We start from the raw sequence: 18,757 nt of genomic DNA on the forward strand, positions 1-18,757 counted from the left end.
GACTCTGTCCATAGGACAACAATCAGTCGTATATTACACAAATCTGGCCTTTATGGAAGAGTGGCAAGAAGAAAGCCATTTCTTAAAGATATCCATAAAAAGTGTTGTTTAAAGTTTGCCACAAGCCACCTGGGAGACACACCAAACATGTGGAAGAAGGTGCTCTGATGAAACCAAAATTGAACTTTTTGGCAACAATGCAAAACGTTATGTTTGGCGTAAAAGCAACACAGCTGAACACACCATCCCCACTGTCAAACATGGTGGTGGCAGCATCATGGTTTGGGCCTGCTTTTCTTCAGCAGGGACAGGGAAGATGGTTAAAATTGATGGGAAGATGGATGGAGCCAAATACAGGACCATTCTGGAAGAAAACCTGATGGAGTCTGCAAAAGACCTGAGACTGGGACGGAGATTTATCTTCCAACAAGACAATGATCCAAAACATAAAGCAAAATCTACAATGGAATGGTTCAAAAATAAACATATCCAGGTGTTAGAATGGCCAAGTCAAAGTCCAGACCTGAATCCAATCGAGAATCTGTGGAAAGAACTGAAAACTGCTGTTCACAAATGCTCTCCATCCAACCTCACTGAGCTCGAGCTGTTTTGCAAGGAGGAATGGGAAAAAAATGTCAGTCTCTCGATGTGCAAAACTGATAGAGACATACCCCAAGCGACTTACAGCTGTAATCGCAGCAAAAGGTGGCGCTACAAAGTATTAACTTAAGGGGGCTGAATAATTTTGCATGCCCAATTTTTCAGTTTTTGATTTGTTAAAAAAGTTTGAAATATCCAATAAATGTTGTTCCACTTCATGAATGTGTCCCACTTGTTGTTGATTCTTCACAAAAACATACCGTTTTATATCTTTATGTTTGAAGCCTGAAATGTGGCAAAAGGTCGCAAAGTTCAAGGGGGCCGAATACTTTCGCAAGGCACTGTATGTGATGCCTTTCTCTGTGTCCATATTGTGATGCTATTCTTCCCCCATTGACTGCAATTTATTGACATACGCTTCAACCCGTGACACATCTTTTCCTATAAACTACATTTATTGACATAAGATTAAATTGGTTGAAGCTTGTATTTTCCCATTGACTGCTATGTATTAGCATAAATGTCAACCCTTGTGACACTCATCTTTTCCCATTGACTGCAATGTATTCAGAAAATCAGATTCAATGACCTTTGTTTTTAGCAACAACTAAAAAATGTGCCAGGATGATGTGTTCAGGCTAATAATGGGCGGATCAGCCTATTTGGGCCCAATAACAATTATAATATATGCCATTTAGCAAACACTTTTATCCAGACTGAGTCTTAGTGGCATCATTAGAGTAGAAGCAGTGTGTACGCTGTATATACACTTATTTTTCAGTGGGCATTGCGTATACTCACTTCTTAATCCCCACGATGTGTATCAAAGTAGTGTACGGGAGGTACATGCCGTATCAATTAATAAAGTTGATGGAACAGATCAGAATGTTTAGATTCAAATGTTAAACTATTATTTCTTCACATCATAGGCGCAGCAATGTGCACACGGTGGTAAGCCTACTCAAATGTATTTTTTTGTCGATATTATCAATGTACTGGGACAGAGCCAAGAAAAACCACAATACTGTCTGGTGGTCTTTGTGCACTTTAACCAGCCTAGATGGGGTCATAAAAGCATAAGGACATGCAACAGACATGATTAAGTATTGTTTCTTAATGTTCATTCCCCACCCTTAATTTTTTTAAATACATGTTCATCTCAGCATGTATGTGTATTGTGATTTTTGATTTTGTGATATTTACTTGGGCATTTACAAATTCCTTGTAAATAACCAGACTGAGGCATTGACAGATGAACAGCACTCAAACCACTCACTCTCTTCTGAGAAAAATAAATAACTTCCCCCACATCCTTTGCAACAACAGGGCCTTATGGGGCTCCACTAAGAGCCTTGTTTTGATTTCCTCAGATGAAAGACAGATAATTGCCAAAATAAAGGAAACACCAACATAGTGTCTTAATATGGTGTAGGGCCACTGCGAGCCAGAACAACTTCAGTGCACCTTCACATAGATTCTACAAGTGTCTTGATCTATTTTGAGGGATGGAACACCATTCTTCCACAATAACTTCCATAATTTGGTGTTTTGTTGGAAAACGCTGTCTTCGCTCCGGAATCTCCCATAAGTGTTCAATTGGGTTGAGATTTGGTGACTGAGATGGCAATGGCATATGGTCTACATTTTTCCCTTGCTTACCAAACCAATGCCCCCATCTACTCATGCCCTGTAGATGGGGGCATTGCCAAGGTAACCAAAAATAATGGTCTGCCCAGCATTGTTATAGATGACCCTAAGCATAATTGCTTAACTCAGGAACCACACCTGAGTGGAAGCGCATGCTTTCAATAGACTTTGTATATCTCATGAACATAAGTATTTCCATTATTACCTACATCAACCCCCCACTGACCTTTACCTGCCAATCAATATAATGAGCACTCCTTTCAGAGAACCCAAGGAAGAAAGGTGTCTGCACATTGGTTCAAAACCCATTGTCAACGTCGCTAGTATATTAGATTTTCTCAATTGAGTCACTGTTCTGGTAGGTCTACATACAAATCACTGTCAGCTGTGCTGCTAGATAAAAAATTAAAAACTTAGTCAACTTGCAGTTTAAATTTCTCACACACCTCTGCGAGTTGATTGACGAGTCCACATGTAAAGACTATACAGTGCTCTAGAGTGTAATTAATGGTGTGCATAGCCAGAGTCAGTGTGGATGGCTGATTGAGCAACATGCTGATCAGATGACACATTGATTTAGAGCTCAGCTCCTCTACCAGAGGCTCTGGCCAGCCATCTACCCATTAGCCAATATCTCTTGCATGGGGATTGGTTCTCCCACTCCCATCCCAAGACCTTAGTCTCATTGGGCCCCAGTATGACCACCAAGAAGCATACATCATGTAGCCTAGCTGTCTCTCTAATAAGAAAATATTTCCTTATAAGAAATCAGACAGGTCAGACTATTTTCAGTGAATAGCTTAACTAATGAGCAGACCAATGAGTGTTGCTCCCTGACTAACTGATTCTAATTGTTAAGCCCAGTAGGAACTTAGAACTGACCAGCCTCACTAGGGGACAAAGTGTAAACACACCAAATTCTTGAGCATCAACACAAAAGGTTGAACAAAATTCATTAAAATAGCATTAAGTGAGCGACCAGCTTAGTTTCACAGGAGAAAAAGGTGGAGCTGGCTGGGGCACTGGCGCTATGAAAGGTCTATAATGACACGAAGCTTCATGGATTGAAGTTCATTACCAGTGAACAGCAGGGGGAGAGCTCAGTTACTGACACTACTTTTACAGAATGGAAACGTACGCAGATGTTTACATGTCCTACAGACAACGCATTTCTATAGCCTATAACATTTAACAATAAAGATGAATACACCAAACAATTCACTCTAATGGGCCAAGTATCACATGCAGTTTAACATTGGTTTCTTATTTGGATGAGTGGTTGTTCGATGGCTTGAGGCAAATTTGAGCTGGCTTGTGAGGAATGAAATGGTCTCGACTCCCCCTTGTGGCTGACAAAGGCACGCTGCAGGTCTAGGCATGGGCACAAATGGCCATCAACTACAGTAATTAATGTGCTCAAATTAAATTGATACATTTTCACTGGAGCAAACAATAAGGGGTCCATCACCATGTCAATATACACAAGGTTGTACAAACTGTATCCTATACCAGATGTGTCAATGTCAACAGTGCATTTATTATTATAATCAGGTCAAGTATTCATATTTCCCATTACAATGAAAGGCCATTCATCTGAACTCTGATTTATATACAGTTCTTTGGGATGTATAGGAGTTACTTCTCTTGGGAAGTGCAGCTCATTCCACTAAGGCACAGTACAGGTGACAGTCCACCAATGGACTGGGCTCTGGTCTAATGCTGGCCCCTTCCTTTAGGCCAGGGCAGGGAAGTCCTCTGGGTCATCAGGGTTTGGTGCCTGTCCCTGCTGGACCTGAGCCTGGGGAGAATCAGAGTCAACTTAGTGGGATGCCTGCATCAAGACATGAGCAAAGAACAAAGCCCAGCAGGCAATTGTAGTGCAATTCACAAATGCATGAGGCACCAGGGATTAAACAAAACACTTTGCTGCCCTCTACTGTGGTTTGAAACCCCTTCATGTACAGCCAAAATGACCCAGTCAACCAGACACACCTTTTCAGGAGGCTTCTGAGGAGAAACGGTCTCTGGCCGTGTGGCTGGGCCACCTCGTCCACCCCCCCCTCTTCCTCTGGTCCCCCGTGAGGGTCGTCCCAGGCTGCCAAAGTCAATCTTCAGCTTGGCTGTGATGTCATTGGCAGGGCGACGGAGAGATGCAGCATCATCCTCCTCAACCTCAACCTGCTCCTGCTGAGTCAGAACCCAGGCAACGCAGACAAACACTTAGAGAAATCAGTACTGTGACTAGGGTTGTAAAACCACCAGTAATTTAACAAAGTTACTGGAATTTTGGTAATTGAATAAGTAATCTATGGTAACTTGTCATTTGTATTCATATTCAAAAAAAGATAAACCCGTGTCCATAAGTTTCTAGTGGATTCATTTTCAAATCAGGTCTTCAAAGATTTACCACCATTACAACTGTCACCAATTTGGCACCAAAACATTTTACAACAAAGACATTGAAAGATAAATAAGTATAAAATATCCTTCAATATTGCATGCCAAAACCCTCATATTATACAAACAGTATTCACTTATATCGGTTATTCAGGATAATGTTATACAGCATTGTCATTTTATTAAAAAAAAAATATATATATATATATATATATATATATATATATATATATATACAAGTTCCCAAAATACTGGTAGTATTTACAGGTAATGCACTCTCCCTTTTGCAACCTTAATTGTGATTCAATGAGAGGTACCAAACAGGAAAACGAGTGGAGTGATTAAGCAGCAGGTATTTGCAGCATTTTACCAGGACTCCTCACCTCAACCTGTTTCTTGGACTTGTGGATGACCACTGAGTCAGAGGGCACAATGGTATCAGCCTTGCGCAGGTTGAACTCCTTCTTGGGCCGGTTCTGTTCTTGCAGGGCTTTCCACTCATCCAGAGACATCTCCACAGCAACATCCACCACTGCTTCCCCCTCACCTTCATTCTCAGGGGCGCTGCAGAGAAGCAACAGTTTACTATGGCATAGGAAAATCGAACACTCCAAAACTCATTCTATAACTAGAGTGAATTGTGAGTATTTAAAATGGGAGTCAGAGCATGTATAGCCTAGTCTAAAAAATCTATTTAAAAAAATGTGTATTGCAGAAAGAATTAAACTATACATGTATACTGTTTGCATGGTCTCACTGGCTGATTAAATAGTGGTGCTGTGCTGGTGAACCATTTGTCACTCACAGATCTTCACCAGTCTCTGCCACCTCATCTCCATCACCTCCCTCAGTCGCCGCAGCCCCATCAGACGCCGCACTAAAAAAAACACATCAGGTTTAACTACAGTCACAATCGTGCAAGACAATTCTCAGATGACGAACACTTGAGACATGGTTGTTGAACCACTCAATGAGGGCTTTTCTAATTCAGATCAGAAAGGAATACATTGGCTTTAATTTATATTTTTTCTAGACACAAGTCACAACATTCCACCATCCTTCCAAATCTCATCTTGTTGACTACTATTGGAAGTGTGGGAAACTTCAGTATCTGATTATGTGTTCGAATTTATCCTTCTTCGACCAAATTGGACATTTAAGTAGCCTGTGGCGTTAATTTGGAAACTTACGCTAGCTAGCTTGTTGCAAGTCAGAAATGTTTTTCTGAGAACCTCTGGACCGCCAGCCATGGGGAAATATTTGATTGGTTTTACAAGTGGCAACAAGTCACTAGCATCCTAGACCAGGAGTTCCAAAACTTTCTCCCTCGGGCCGCCCTTCTAACCTTGTGCATTCTATTACCACTTTCAAAAGTAAGTTGAAAGCCGGACTGACTTTTGGGGGGGACCCCACTACCCCTACTGGGGGCGTGCCCCAGTCTGGGAACCACTGCCCTAGATTAGTGATGCACCGATATGACATTTTTGGCGTAAGCGATATTTTCCTTTACAACAAAAAAAAGATACACAATAACCAATATTTAATTTTAGCAGCCTTACACATTCTAGTACAGTTACATCACACACGGACGCAGTGGTCTAAGGCACTGCATCTCAGTGCAAGAGGAGTAACTACAGTCCCTGGTTCGAATCCAATTTGTATCACAACCGGTCGTGATTGGGAGTCCCATAGGGAAGCGCACAATTGGCCCAGCATCATCCGGGCTGTGATTGTAAATAAGAATTTGTTCTAAACTGACTTGCTAAGTTAAATAAAGGTTACACACTACACTGACCAAAAAGTTATTTTTTGGCCATTTACGCACGTCCCCATTACCAGTAAAACAATCGAAACCCATTTCTTGCACTTACTTGCTGTGCTATTTCGTTGTTCATTTGTTCAGCCGTTTCATTCTCAACCAGGATTTCTATGGAACGCCGTTTGGGTCTTTGCACGTCAAAAAAGATAAGTCAAATAACACTACATAAATCTGTTTAAGTAGCTAGCTAACTATATAGCTATGTGTCACTTAAAATAACCCTAATTTACAAGACAGATTTCACCTTGGAGTTGTCTCGCTGAGATTATCTTACTCTTTCAAATGACTGCTCGACTTGACTGCTCGATCCACACAGCAAACACTGTGGGCTAGGTTAGGAATGCTGTTGCACATGTAGCGCACAATTTTACATGGCGTTATTACATCATGTACCTACGTTATACAAGTATGCACAGTAGCTTTGACATCGTTTTTTAACATTGGCGTTACACTAGACATCGATCAATACCAATGTTATCATTTTTAGCTAATAATCGTCCGATTCCGATATGTTCACCGATATATTGTGCATCCCTACCCTACTGTAATCCACCCCTTTTTAATAGTCTACCTGATGAGAACTTCCCCAGGCTTTTGAACATAATGTGAAATGCCTGGGCTTCAGAGGCTACTCCCCCAATTATAGCAGAGCTCTCCTATAGATAGTTAAACACTGTACTGAGCAAAAGCAAGGCGCTACAGAGGGTAGTGTGTACAGCCTACAACAAGCTGTGTCAGAGGAAGGCCCAAAAATTGTCCGACTCCAGCCTCCCAAGTCAGACTGCTGTTACCGCACGACATGCAGTACTGATGCAAGTCTGGAACCAACAGGACCCTGAACAGCTTCTACCCCCAAGCCATAAGACTGCTAAATAGTTAGTTCAACTACCTTTGTTACCTACATTGACCCATTTTACACCAACTCTCGACTCTTCTGTTTAGCTTTCCTGTTGTCTCGTCACTTAATCCCTACTGTTAGTCTACACCTGTAGTTTACGAAGCACCAACGGTCCTAGTGTGCATACTCACCTTATGTGGTCCCTCATAGATCCCCAGTTACGTGGACCACTGCCCCCTCGCTTCTCCTCTGACCGCACACCACTGAAACAGGCAAATGCTCAAACGTCACCAACCTCTACTTCACGAAAAAATTGATACGGGTTACGTGGAGTATTGATCTTACGTTCTATCACTGCCACTGTGGCGCTCGAACTCCCTCTTGCCTCTTTGGTCAAAGCCATCTGTGGATCTTATGTTGCCCCCGCCACGCATTCCTCTTCCACGGCCCCTTCCAGGACGCTCACCCTGATCCACAGGCCTGTTGGGGTAGTGTGAGTAGTTATTACAGTCCTTGTGGCCAGAGTCAAAACACATACTCTAGACCAATGATAAGCCTTTGTTCTATCCTAGCTGATCTGAGAAGACTAGAATGGGGTAAGGAGCATGACAGCTCCACCAAGGGTGATGTTGGGCCAGGTAGAGCTTGAACTTGCATACAAGTAACCAGTTCTCAGATCTGCAAAGCAGTGTCAGCATGGAAAATAAACAGAAGGAAATTACACATGGGAATCCTTGAATAGCCAGTGTCCAGTTTAATATGTGAAACCAGAAAAATGCCCACCTCGTGTATAACTACCTTTCAATAGAGTATCCTAAGGGTGCTTCACTGTTGTTCTGCCTTCGATCCCGGAAGCCAACTCGTCGCTCCTCTAGATGGCCAGGTGCACCTTGAGGAGGATATTTTGAACCTGCACATAAATTAAAGCTTAATGTAGATGACAAATTATGCAACCAGCACCACACACACAAAACCAGTAGAACAGCCAACTAATCCAGTGAGGATCCAATTACCTACAATGTAACCAAGAGCTTGCTAGCCGATAGGTATTATCGCAAGGCCACAGCTTTCTTGTTTCTACCATTTAATGGGTAGCTATACTGAAGAGAAAAAACATTATTGAACGTTTTACTAAGCTACAGTTCATACACAGAAACCAGTCAAGTTAAACAAATTCATTAGGCCCTATTCTATGGATTTCACATGACTGGGCAGGGGTGCAGCCATGGGTGGTTAGAGGCCAAACCACTTGGTAGCCCAGCCAACCAGAATGAGTTTCTCCCACAAAGGGGCTTTATTACACCACAGAAATACACACCGCCCCCACAATCTTGCAGGTGAAGAAGCTGGATGTGGAGTTCTTGGACTAGTGTGGTTACAGTCCGCGGTTGGACGTACTGCCAAATTCTCTACAATGATGTGGGGGCAGCTTATGATAGAGAAATTATCTTTAAATGGTTTGGAAACTGCTCTGGTGGATATTCGTGCAGTCAGCATGTCAATTGTACTCTCCCTCAATTTGGAGACATCTGTGGCATTGTGTTGTGACAAAACTTCACATTATGAAAGCTGTCTTATTGTCCCCAGCACAAGATGCACCTGTGTAATGATCATGCTGTTTAATCAGTTTCTTGACATGCCACACATGTCAGGTGGATGCATTATTTTGGCAAAAGGAATTCACTAAAAGGGATGAAAAATAAAAATGAAGTTGTGCGTATGGCAAAAGTACATTTACATGGTGCGTACATTTTTGTTCAGTACATTTTCAGACATTGCTAACCTGTACAGTGGCGTTATGACCCAAATCCAGGTTTAAGCCATCGTTAGCTAGCTGACTACCGTGGCAAGTCTACTAGCTAGATACATTCAAAGGCCTGTTCTGTATGACAACTAACGTTAGCTTGCATGTCATCGATTTAGCGGCAGCCTACCTGATTGCTAACTAAATTGTTAGCAAATTCACGAAAGTAGCACTGATTCAAGTAAAAATACCTAGCTAGAGCAAACCCATGTTGCACCGAACTAGGATGTTATCTACAGTAGTTACCGTTACATTAGGCTAGCTACAGTAGTTAACGACCCAAAGCATCTAAACCCCAAAGTCTACAATCCCAGTTCCATAAACACGAAGGACAAACAGGAAGAGCCTCTTATTAAAGTTCACTAGCAAGCAAAGTTCGTCACGCCGCAACTGTGTAAGTTTAACTACACATGCAATACACCCGACACGTGCTGTCAATCTTTACTAGAAGTTAGACACTTTCTTGAAGTAAACTAGATAGGCCTTCAGCTATCGCATCGACTTACCCTGTAAACTTTTAACGTGTGCATTGTCGCATTCCCCTGCACTCAATGGAGTTCTCCTGTCCTTTTGAGAGTCCTTCTTCACAAGTTTATCTGTAGTGGCAGTTTTTTTAGGCTCATCTTTCTTCTTTTTCTTCTGCTTCTCCACCTGAGCCTCGCGAATGATGTCGAACGGGTCGGCATCGTCGTCTAAAAGATGACCAAAGCGGTTTGTCACAGAGCACCCAAAACCAGCACTTTCGGTGTCGGTGGGTTCTTCAACAATTCCCTTCATGTTGAGAATGGAATTTTCCCCCAAAAAATATACTGGAATACAATCTGGATTACACCTCTAAATCTATTGACCTTCTTTACGAGCCGAAGACCTCAAGAACAAACATATTGACCCGTGAATAAATCACGAATATTCCCTGTGGCTAAAATTCGAACAGACTCACTTGCATATTTGAGCATGCGGTTCGTCCGAAAATGGCGGATAATTTATATTCAACCCATAATATTACAATATTATTCATGAGGTTAAAGACACCCCCCTTTTTAATATCATCACAATCACAGCCAAACAACATTTATTGGGCGCGTTCGAGCGGATCACTTTTGTGAAGTTAGTGACTATGTTGCATTCTGTGGATAAAAATGGTTCGACTTCCGCCTACATGACGACTGTATGAACTTTATAACAAACATTTTTATCATCATATATTCTGCAAATCCAGCACCTTGCATACAGTGCCAGTGTATGAAAATGTCAATTTTTGGTCTACTATTCATTTTAAATATTATTTAGTCATTTAAAAAGTAAATTCAAATAATGAAATATATCCCTTGATTTAACCAGGTGAAGAGAACTGATCTTTTGCACAGTGTGGCTGCAAAATAGATACCTGTTTTCATCATGCCAAGCATCAGAAAATAAAACACCACTGCTCATAGCTAATGAAATCAAATGGTTCTCATCATTAGTTGTGATAACCGTTGATCTCAGGCAGCTGTACACCCGTAGCTGGATAATTTTTGACCAACAGTTTCTTGGCGATACTTTCTTTGTTCTCAACTTAGAAGAAAATTGTGATTTATAAACTTCCATCGATAGTTGCAGGTGGAACGTTGGAATTTAGAAAATGCTCTATTATTTAAAGCTTCAATATGTAACTTTAAGGGCATCCTGACCAAATTCACATAGAAATGTGAGTTACAGATCTGTCATTTTCTATGCTTCCCGTTCTTAGGCGTAGCTGCAAATACAATCGTTTTGGTTATTGCAAAGATAGCTCACAGCGGATTAGATGATCCAATGATTCTGTACACTATACATTGCTTGTTTTGTTACAAACAGAAATTAGGCGAACTATTCAAATTTTTGCAACCAAGAAATTACAGTTGAAGTCGGAAGTTTACATACACCTTAGCCAAATACATTTAAACTCAGTTTTTCCACAATTCCTGACATTAAATCCTAGTAAGAATTCCCTGTCTTAGGTCAGTTAGGGTCACCACTTTATTTCAAGAAAGTGAAATGTCAGAATAATAGTAGAGAATTATATATTTCAGCTTTTATTTATTTAATCACATTCCCACTGGGTTAGAAGTTAACATACACTCAATTAGTATTTGGTAGCATTGCCTTCAAATTGTTTAACTTGGGTCAAACGTTTCAGGTAGCCTTCCACAATAAGTTGGGTAAATTTTGACCCACTCATCCTGACAGAGCTGGTGTAACTGAGTCAGGTTTGTAGGCCTCTTTGCTCGCACATGCTTTTTCAGTTCTGCTCACACATTTTCTATGGGATTGTGGTCAGGGTGTTGGGATGGCCACTCCAATACCTTGACTTTGTTGTCCTTAAGCCATTTTGCCACAACTTTGGAAGTATGCTTGGGGTCATTGTCCATTTGGAAGACCCATTTGCGACCAAGCTGAAAATTATGTCTTGAGTTGTTGCTTCAATATATCCACATCATTTTCCTACCTCATGATGCCATCTATTTTGTGAAGTGCACCAGTCCCTCCTGCAGCAAAGCACTCCCACAACATGATGCTGCAACCCCCATGCTTCACGTTTGGGATGGTGTTCTTCGGCTTGCAAGCCTCCCCCTTTTTTCTCCAAACGGTTATATTTTTTTCCCCATCAGACCAGAGGACATTTCTCCAAAAAGAACGATCTTTGTCCCCATGTGCAGTTGCAAAACATAGTCTGGCTTTTTTATGGCGGCTTTGGAGCAGTGGCTTCTTCTTTTCTAAGCGGCCTTTCAGGTTGTCGATATAGGACTCGTTTTACTGTGGACATAGATACTTTTGTACCCGTTTCCTCCAGCATCTTCACAAGGTCCTTTGCTGATGTTCTGGGATTGCTTTGCACTTTTCGCACAAAAGTATGTTCATCTCTAGGAGACAGAGCACATCTCTTTCCTGAGCGGTGTGTCGGATGTGTGGTCCCATGGTCTTTATAAGTGCGTAATATTGTTTGTACAGATGAACGTGGTACATTCAGGCGTTGCTCCAAAGGATGAACCAGACTTGCGGCGGTCTACAATTTTTTTTCTGAGGTCTTGGCTGATTTACCCATGATGTCAAGCAAAGAGGCACTGAGTTTGAAGGTATGACTTGAAAAAACATCCACAGGTAAACCTCCAATTGTCTCAAATGATGTCAATTAGACTATTAGAAGCTTCTAAAGCCATGACATCATTTTCTGGAATTTTCCAAGCTGTTTAAAGGCACAGTCAACTTAGTGTATGTAAACTTCTGACCCACTGGAATTATGATACAGTGAATTATAAGTGAAATAATCTGTCTGCATATAATTGTTGGAAAAATTACTTGTGTCATGCACAAAATAGATGTCCTAACCAACTTACCAAAACTATAGTTTAACAAGACATTTGTGGTGTGGTTGAAAAACAAGTTTTAATGACTCCAACCTAAGTGTATGTAAACTTCCGACTTAAACTGTATGTAGCGACTTCTGCATATTGCACCTTTAATAATAATAATAAAAAATTGCTCTGTGAAATAATCAGACTATTTGAGTCTTTTTGTGGGCTGCTCTAGTGTAATTGGTGTTTCCATTGTCTTGTCATTCCAAGCTGGAAAGTACCCAGGGCCTTGCCTTGGCTCCAACATAGAGCAGATCCGCCGCAGCCATGGCCCAGTGAGACACGGATGCCGGCCCGTGTAGATGGAAACAAACAAGTCTGAGCCTTTTGGGTTAAACACTGGGGTAAATTCACCTCACAAAGCAACTGTCTTGATTGATGGAGGTTGTTGATTCTTCTTGCCACAAGTCTTTAGTGTCACACAGAGCCTACATTAACATAAAACACTGGTAGCCCACTGGTGTGGGGGTAAGTCTCACTGGAACGGCAATGGTAGTGTGTTCAGATTTCTATCACATGAAGCGTGCACACACAGCGTGAATACACAAGACGCAGCATGCATACTCACCAAGCTCACCTTTACATGGTTTTGACCATGCTTCAGTTAATAGAAATCTGAACACACAACCAGCACTTTGAAACGTTGGTTTAATAATACTTTCCGGTGGATATATTGTCAAATCTCTGCCCACATAAGGACCAACAACGCAGGTAACAGGTAGAGTAGGTTAAAATGTCATTTTAGTCAACATTCCAGCTTGTAGAGGACCATTTCCTGAATTAAACGAACACAAAGATATTCCAGACATTAGTGGATTTAGAAATTCACGCATCTGGTCCCCGGGCAAATCACTCTGTGACCATCATATTTCATTCCATTCCAGTCTTTAGTCCGGTCATGGCCAGCTCCGGAATTACTTGCCTATTAAATCAATTTATGCTTGATCTAGCAATAGGGTACAGAGACTCTGTAAGAAGGGTGTGGCACAATTGAGGTGCCTCTGGAGGTTTGCAGAGGACAAATCGAGCTCTGTACTGCATCAGCAAGCGCCTCGCACATTTTGTAACAATGCGGAGGGCTCCATATAGCTCCGCATTGACATGATTTGTTGACGGTAGGTTGGGGCGTGAGGTCCTGTACAAACAAACTCACTTCCATGACATCTTCCTTTACAACAGCGCTGCGTAGAAGAATGGATGCCTTGACTTCTCAGAGGCCGTATCACCAGTAAATGCTGTACGGCCATTGCAGGTCAGATTGACCACGCAGAAACTTCAAGGCAGGGCGGTAAGTCATTCCATGGAGGGCCTAGTGTCTGCTGGTTTTTGACATTTCCTTTCAATTAAGACCTATAAAACCAGGTGAGTTCCTTACTAATTAATGAACTTTATTCAACAACCAAGTACGAGGAGCGAAAGCCCGCAGACACTCAGCCCTCAGTGGAATGATTTTGACACGTGCTTCAAGGGATACGAATAAGAAGTGTTTTGTAACATTAGGCCCTAAAGCAAGTGTTGATGTGTGAAGAGATGATCACAGTAGTAATGTAAAGGGGATTTCATTTTTCATTTTTTATTTGTTCCATCACCACAGCACTGTGTTGGCTACGCAAGTAGATAAGTGTTACTATTTACTTCCTATCCTCACGAGGCTAGACCTTTATTGCTGGCAGTGTTGAATTATAACCACCACAGATCAGCCAGGCAAAACTCAAAGTCTCCCTCATCTATTGGGTGTAATATTAATTAATTGAATGCAATCAGAACACCACACAACAAAACTATTGCTCACTCAAGGCAAAATTCCAATTAAAACTTGTTAGGAAAGTATTGACTTTTCCCATTGATTCAATAAATATTTCACCAAATATCTTATCTATACATTGAAGACAAAACAACGACATCTTCACTGAACAAAAATTGGGTTGGTCCCATGTTTCAAAAGCTTATTTCTTTCAAATTCTCTTCACAAATCTGTTTACATCCGTTAGTGAGCATTTCTTTGCCAAGAAAATCCATCCACCTGAGGCATATCAAGAAGCTGATTAAACAGCATGATCATTACACAGGTGCACCTTGTGCTGTGGACAATAGGCCACTCAAATGTGCAGTTTTGTCACAACACAATGCCACAGATGTCTCAAGTTGAGGGAGCGTGCAATTGGCATGCTAACTGCAGGAATGTCCACCGAAGCTGTTGCCAGATAAATTAACATGACATTTTCTACCATATGCTGCTTTCAACGTCGTTTTTGGCCTCACAACCACAGACCATGTGTATGGTGTCGTGTTTGCGAGCAGTTTGCTGATGTCAACGTTGTGAACAGAGTGCCCCATGGTGGAGGTGGGGTTATGGTATGGGCAGACATAAGCTACGGACAATGAACACAATTGCATTTTAGCGATGGCAATTTGAATGGACATTGCCGTGACGAGATCCTGAGGGCCATTTAAAAAAAAGTTATTTGTGACCAACAGATGCATATCTGTATTCCCAGTCAAGTGAAATCCATAGATTAGGGCCTAATGAATTTATTTCAATTGACTGCTTTCCTTGTATGAACTGTAACTCAGTAAAATCTTTGAAATTGTTGCATGTTGCATTTATATTTTTGTTCAGTATACTTCCAAACAGTAGAGTAGAATTGTCTATTGTGCCTTTAAAAGTATAATCTCTCCATCAAATGAAACTGAACATTTATGAAGTAAGCCCATCCCATTATACAGAGGGATCAGGTTTTCTTCAGAGTGATCCTGTAAATTTTTTCCAATGACTGTTTTCTAGTTGAACTTGCACCTATGAAGTTTCAGGTTTCGGGCACATGCATAGCCATTCCCACATTTTGTTGCACACAAACACTTTCACACCAGTGTGAACACACTGGTGAGAAACTAAATGACTTGTCTGGGAGAATCTCTTGCCACTTCACAAGCATATGGTCTGTCCCGTGTGAGTGCTCATGTGGTTTACAAGAGTACACTTTATCGTGAAACCTTTCCCACAAATGCAACAGTTGAATGGTCTCTCGCCTGTTTGACTGAGGCATGTGGATATCAAATGTAGCCTTCATTGTGAAACCACAAATATAACAGCTGAATTTTTTTTCTCCTATGTGTATGTGCTGATACAGTACAGATTTGTGATAGCAGCCTTTACCACAGTGGTTACAGACATGACTTTACCACAGTGGCTACAGACGTGACTTTACCACAGTGGCTACAGACGTGACTTTACCACAGTGGCTACAGACGTGACTTTACCACAGTGGCTACAGACGTGACTTTGAAGTTAAGAAGGCAAGTGAATCATCTTGTGTTTCTTGGCGTCGGCACGCGATGATGCGAGGTAAAGCCTTCCCCACATATATTACACGCGTAAGGCTTTTCACCAGTGTGACTGCAATGACGTATCTTAAGGATTGTTAATTGGGTGAAACCTTTACCACCAGTAGTACAAACGTACAATTTCTGCCCTGTGTGAGAAAGCCTGGGTTACAGAACTTTTTACCACATATTACAGGCAAAAGATTGTTCTCACCAGTATGTACGATCGTGCTATTTGAGCCTGGTTGCATCAGAGAGATCACAGACATACTGGTAGTCTCTTTTTCTGGTATGGATGGAGGCCACATGTCATTTGAGAGCACTTGCACCCCGGAAGCATGCCACATGAATTAGAGACAGGTTCTTGTCCAGTGTGCATGGTTTTGTCTTTCAAAAGTGTGCGAGATGAAAACACTTGGCGCATACGTCACAGACAGTCGGTTTCTCTCTGATATGGGCAAATGTGCTTTGAGCTGGCTTGCTCAACAGTAACTCTTGCCCATAAACCACAGACAAAAGGTTTCTGTCCAGTTTGTAAAGTCATATGATCTTTGAGACTGGTTGAAAGACGGAAACCTTTGCCACATGCATCAAAGTGATAAGCCCTTGCTTGAGGAGTTGCACTCTGACTGGATAAGGATGAAAGGAAAAGCTTGCCACAGGTTTCACAGCAATACTTCTCCTTCGAGTGCTCTGCTTTATGAAGATCCCATTGATACCATGACTGAAAGGTCTTAGACAGCAGCTGTGTGCCCTTTCCGCGTGATCACTGAAGTTGTGCCTTTTCAGAGCATGTTCCCCACAGAATATTTTTTCACATGTTGTGCAGGTGTTCCGAGTTGGGTTAAGCTCCCTGTGTTTGACCTAACTACTTCTCAACGCAAACATCTTCCCACAATCTGCGCATTTGAAGGTCTTCTCTTTAGAAAGCACCACCAAGAGGTGATTACTACACCCTGTCTTTGTACTAAAACCTTTCCCACACTGCGGGCAACTAAAGGGTTTGATGTGAGAATTAAGGTGGGCTTAAGCATATATCTCCAATTGAAACACTTTCCACAAAAGTTGCAAATGAAGGGTTTCTTCGCTGCTCCGGTGGCAGCGCTTCTATCCGAACTTTGGGCTATATTTAAAGAATCACCATTCTGCACATTATCTCCAATCCTGCCTGGGTTTGGTTCTGTGTTTGAGGGATGGCCATCTAGTTTCTCTGGGTCTGATGCAGGTGAGATCTGGGGATTAAGGTGAACTTCCTCTTGATGATCAAATTCAGAGAGCAATACCACATCTGCAACAGAGAGGGACATTGAGGTTGCTGAGGCATAAATGTAAAACAAACTACTGCATTACATATATGAATAATATTGTGGATATGAATGACCATTTCTCCTAAATAACTTTAACAGCAATGTACCCACCCTTAAAAAGTCTGATGGTGGCATTTACCCCAATAAATGCATAGGAACACTAATTTTAAATGTTTTTTTGACAGATTGTCCTGAATATCCTTAATCATAAAAAGTCACTCAAAAGTTGGCTAAATGGTAGTGGTACCACGATGCCATTAGCTGACTGATTCAAGTAATATGTTTCATAAAATTGCACAATACAATACGGCTATTGGACTTGACCATGTCTACCCGTATTCAGTGTGGTCTTGTCAACGTCTCAGTGTTTCTCTGATTATCTTTGTCTGAGTCAGCCCAAGGGGAGGTCTGGGAGTAAAAATCCTCTTCCTCTTGATGAGCCTCCTCAGAGAGAGGGTCAGAGCAGTAGTTGTAGAAATGAATACGGTCTCAAAAAAAATCTGTATGTGTAAAAAAAATAAGACATGCAACAACACCAAAAATATTCCTCATTATAAATCTGCTAGCTAAGAATTTAATTCCAGTGTTTGATACATGTCAAATGTATTCTCTTTTTGGACATAGAAATCAGCCTAGTATTGACATCATGCATTACACGTGCACTGTTCATGTTGATATCATTATCTGTTCAGGTAGCTAGCTAAGTGGGTTATTAAGTAGGGAGGGAGTACAAATTGAACTAGTCTAGAACACTTGCTGATTTTGGCTGACAAGTTATACATTTCCACACAATTAGAATACTTCAGTTTACACACACACCTTTAATGACCAATGATCTATCTAGGCGGACGCTTTTATTCTCTGATACAGCCTATGGGTGCGCCTTCCACCTCAATCCCTTTTTCCCGACTGACACTCGTTCCTGTGGAAGTCTTCTCCCTTTTGACCATTATCACGTTCATTAACATCGCCCTTTTTTTCCCAACATCTTCATTAATATTGTATCTGAAAGATTAAAATATGAAGTTAGAGCGACCTAACAGGTTCCAATTAATGTTCAGGTAGCGAACTTGGTAGGTGGGCAGACGACAGTAGTTACAGATGAGAGGTGGAGTATCTGGTTCAGTAACAGTTAGCAAGGTAACCTTCACTGGTAAAAGTTTGTAGCTATCTAGTTTGCTAGCCAGCCACGTTTTCACCAGCAAACTCGTTTTTCCGACCAAATGTGTAGTCACTGTCTTGGTTTTGTTCACACGAAGTTTATTCTTCAGCAAACTAATTTCCTTATTCTGCTGAACCAACATCAGACTCATAACAGCAGCGAAGGAGTCTTCTCATCTGCGCAACTGCAACTAATACGTAGACAATGGTGGATAATTGTGTCTGAAAAGTCTCGTTACTCAACATTGCTGCAAGCGAAAACAATTATATTCGTGATTTATGAAATCACCCTTCTCAAAAAGTATTGAATATAATTATAATTTCGATTACTGTTAAGTATCGATGTGAGAATATTTTTAAAATAATTTAAAAATTTAAAAAATTCATAATACAAAAATCAATATTGAATCAGTATTGATCAAACACTTTTTCAACCAGTTTATCATGACTGTTATTTATGTCAACAAAATCCAACACTTCTAG

General features: G+C 41.2%; 1 protein-coding gene and 1 pseudogene across 3 annotated transcripts; both read right to left on the minus strand.

Annotated features, from left to right (window-relative positions):
- Positions 1-3,748: 3,748 nt before the first annotated feature.
- Positions 3,749-10,079, minus strand: LOC139388519 (intracellular hyaluronan-binding protein 4-like). 3 transcript variants are annotated; one of them, XM_071135217.1, is made up of 8 exons: positions 9,612-10,079; positions 8,100-8,211; positions 7,647-7,781; positions 7,493-7,564; positions 5,450-5,521; positions 5,028-5,208; positions 4,240-4,434; positions 3,749-4,045 (listed from the first exon to the last, which is right to left on the minus strand). In XM_071135217.1, the coding sequence occupies exons 1-8, from the start codon at positions 9,880-9,882 to the stop codon at positions 3,980-3,982; spliced, it is 1,104 nt and encodes a 367-aa protein (XP_070991318.1). In that variant the 5' UTR covers positions 9,883-10,079; the 3' UTR covers positions 3,749-3,979. The 3 variants fall into 3 exon arrangements, with proteins under 3 accessions (XP_070991318.1, XP_070991319.1, XP_070991320.1); XM_071135218.1 differs by having other exon boundaries at positions 4,240-4,431; positions 9,612-10,078; XM_071135219.1 differs by having other exon boundaries at positions 5,450-5,503; positions 9,612-10,070.
- Positions 10,080-16,037: 5,958 nt separating this feature from the next.
- Positions 16,038-18,520, minus strand: LOC139388162 (uncharacterized; annotated as a pseudogene).
- Positions 18,521-18,757: the final 237 nt, after the last annotated feature.

Source organism: Oncorhynchus clarkii, chromosome 29 (genome assembly GCF_045791955.1).
Source record: "Oncorhynchus clarkii lewisi isolate Uvic-CL-2024 chromosome 29, UVic_Ocla_1.0, whole genome shotgun sequence".
In the NCBI taxonomy this organism is placed as follows: Eukaryota; Metazoa; Chordata; class Actinopteri; order Salmoniformes; family Salmonidae; genus Oncorhynchus; species Oncorhynchus clarkii.

Coding starts and splice junctions, on each gene's coding strand:
- LOC139388519 (XM_071135217.1), bottom strand. CDS start 9,882: ATGAAGGGAATTGTTGAAGAACCCACCGACACCGAAAGTGCTGGTTTT. Junction 7,565..7,646: donor CACAGTGGCAGTGATAGAAC/GTAAGATCAATA, acceptor TGCCTGTTTCAG/TGGTGTGCGGTCAGAGGAGA. Junction 4,046..4,239: donor CTCAGAAGCCTCCTGAAAAG/GTGTGTCTGGTT, acceptor GATTCTCCCCAG/GCTCAGGTCCAGCAGGGACA.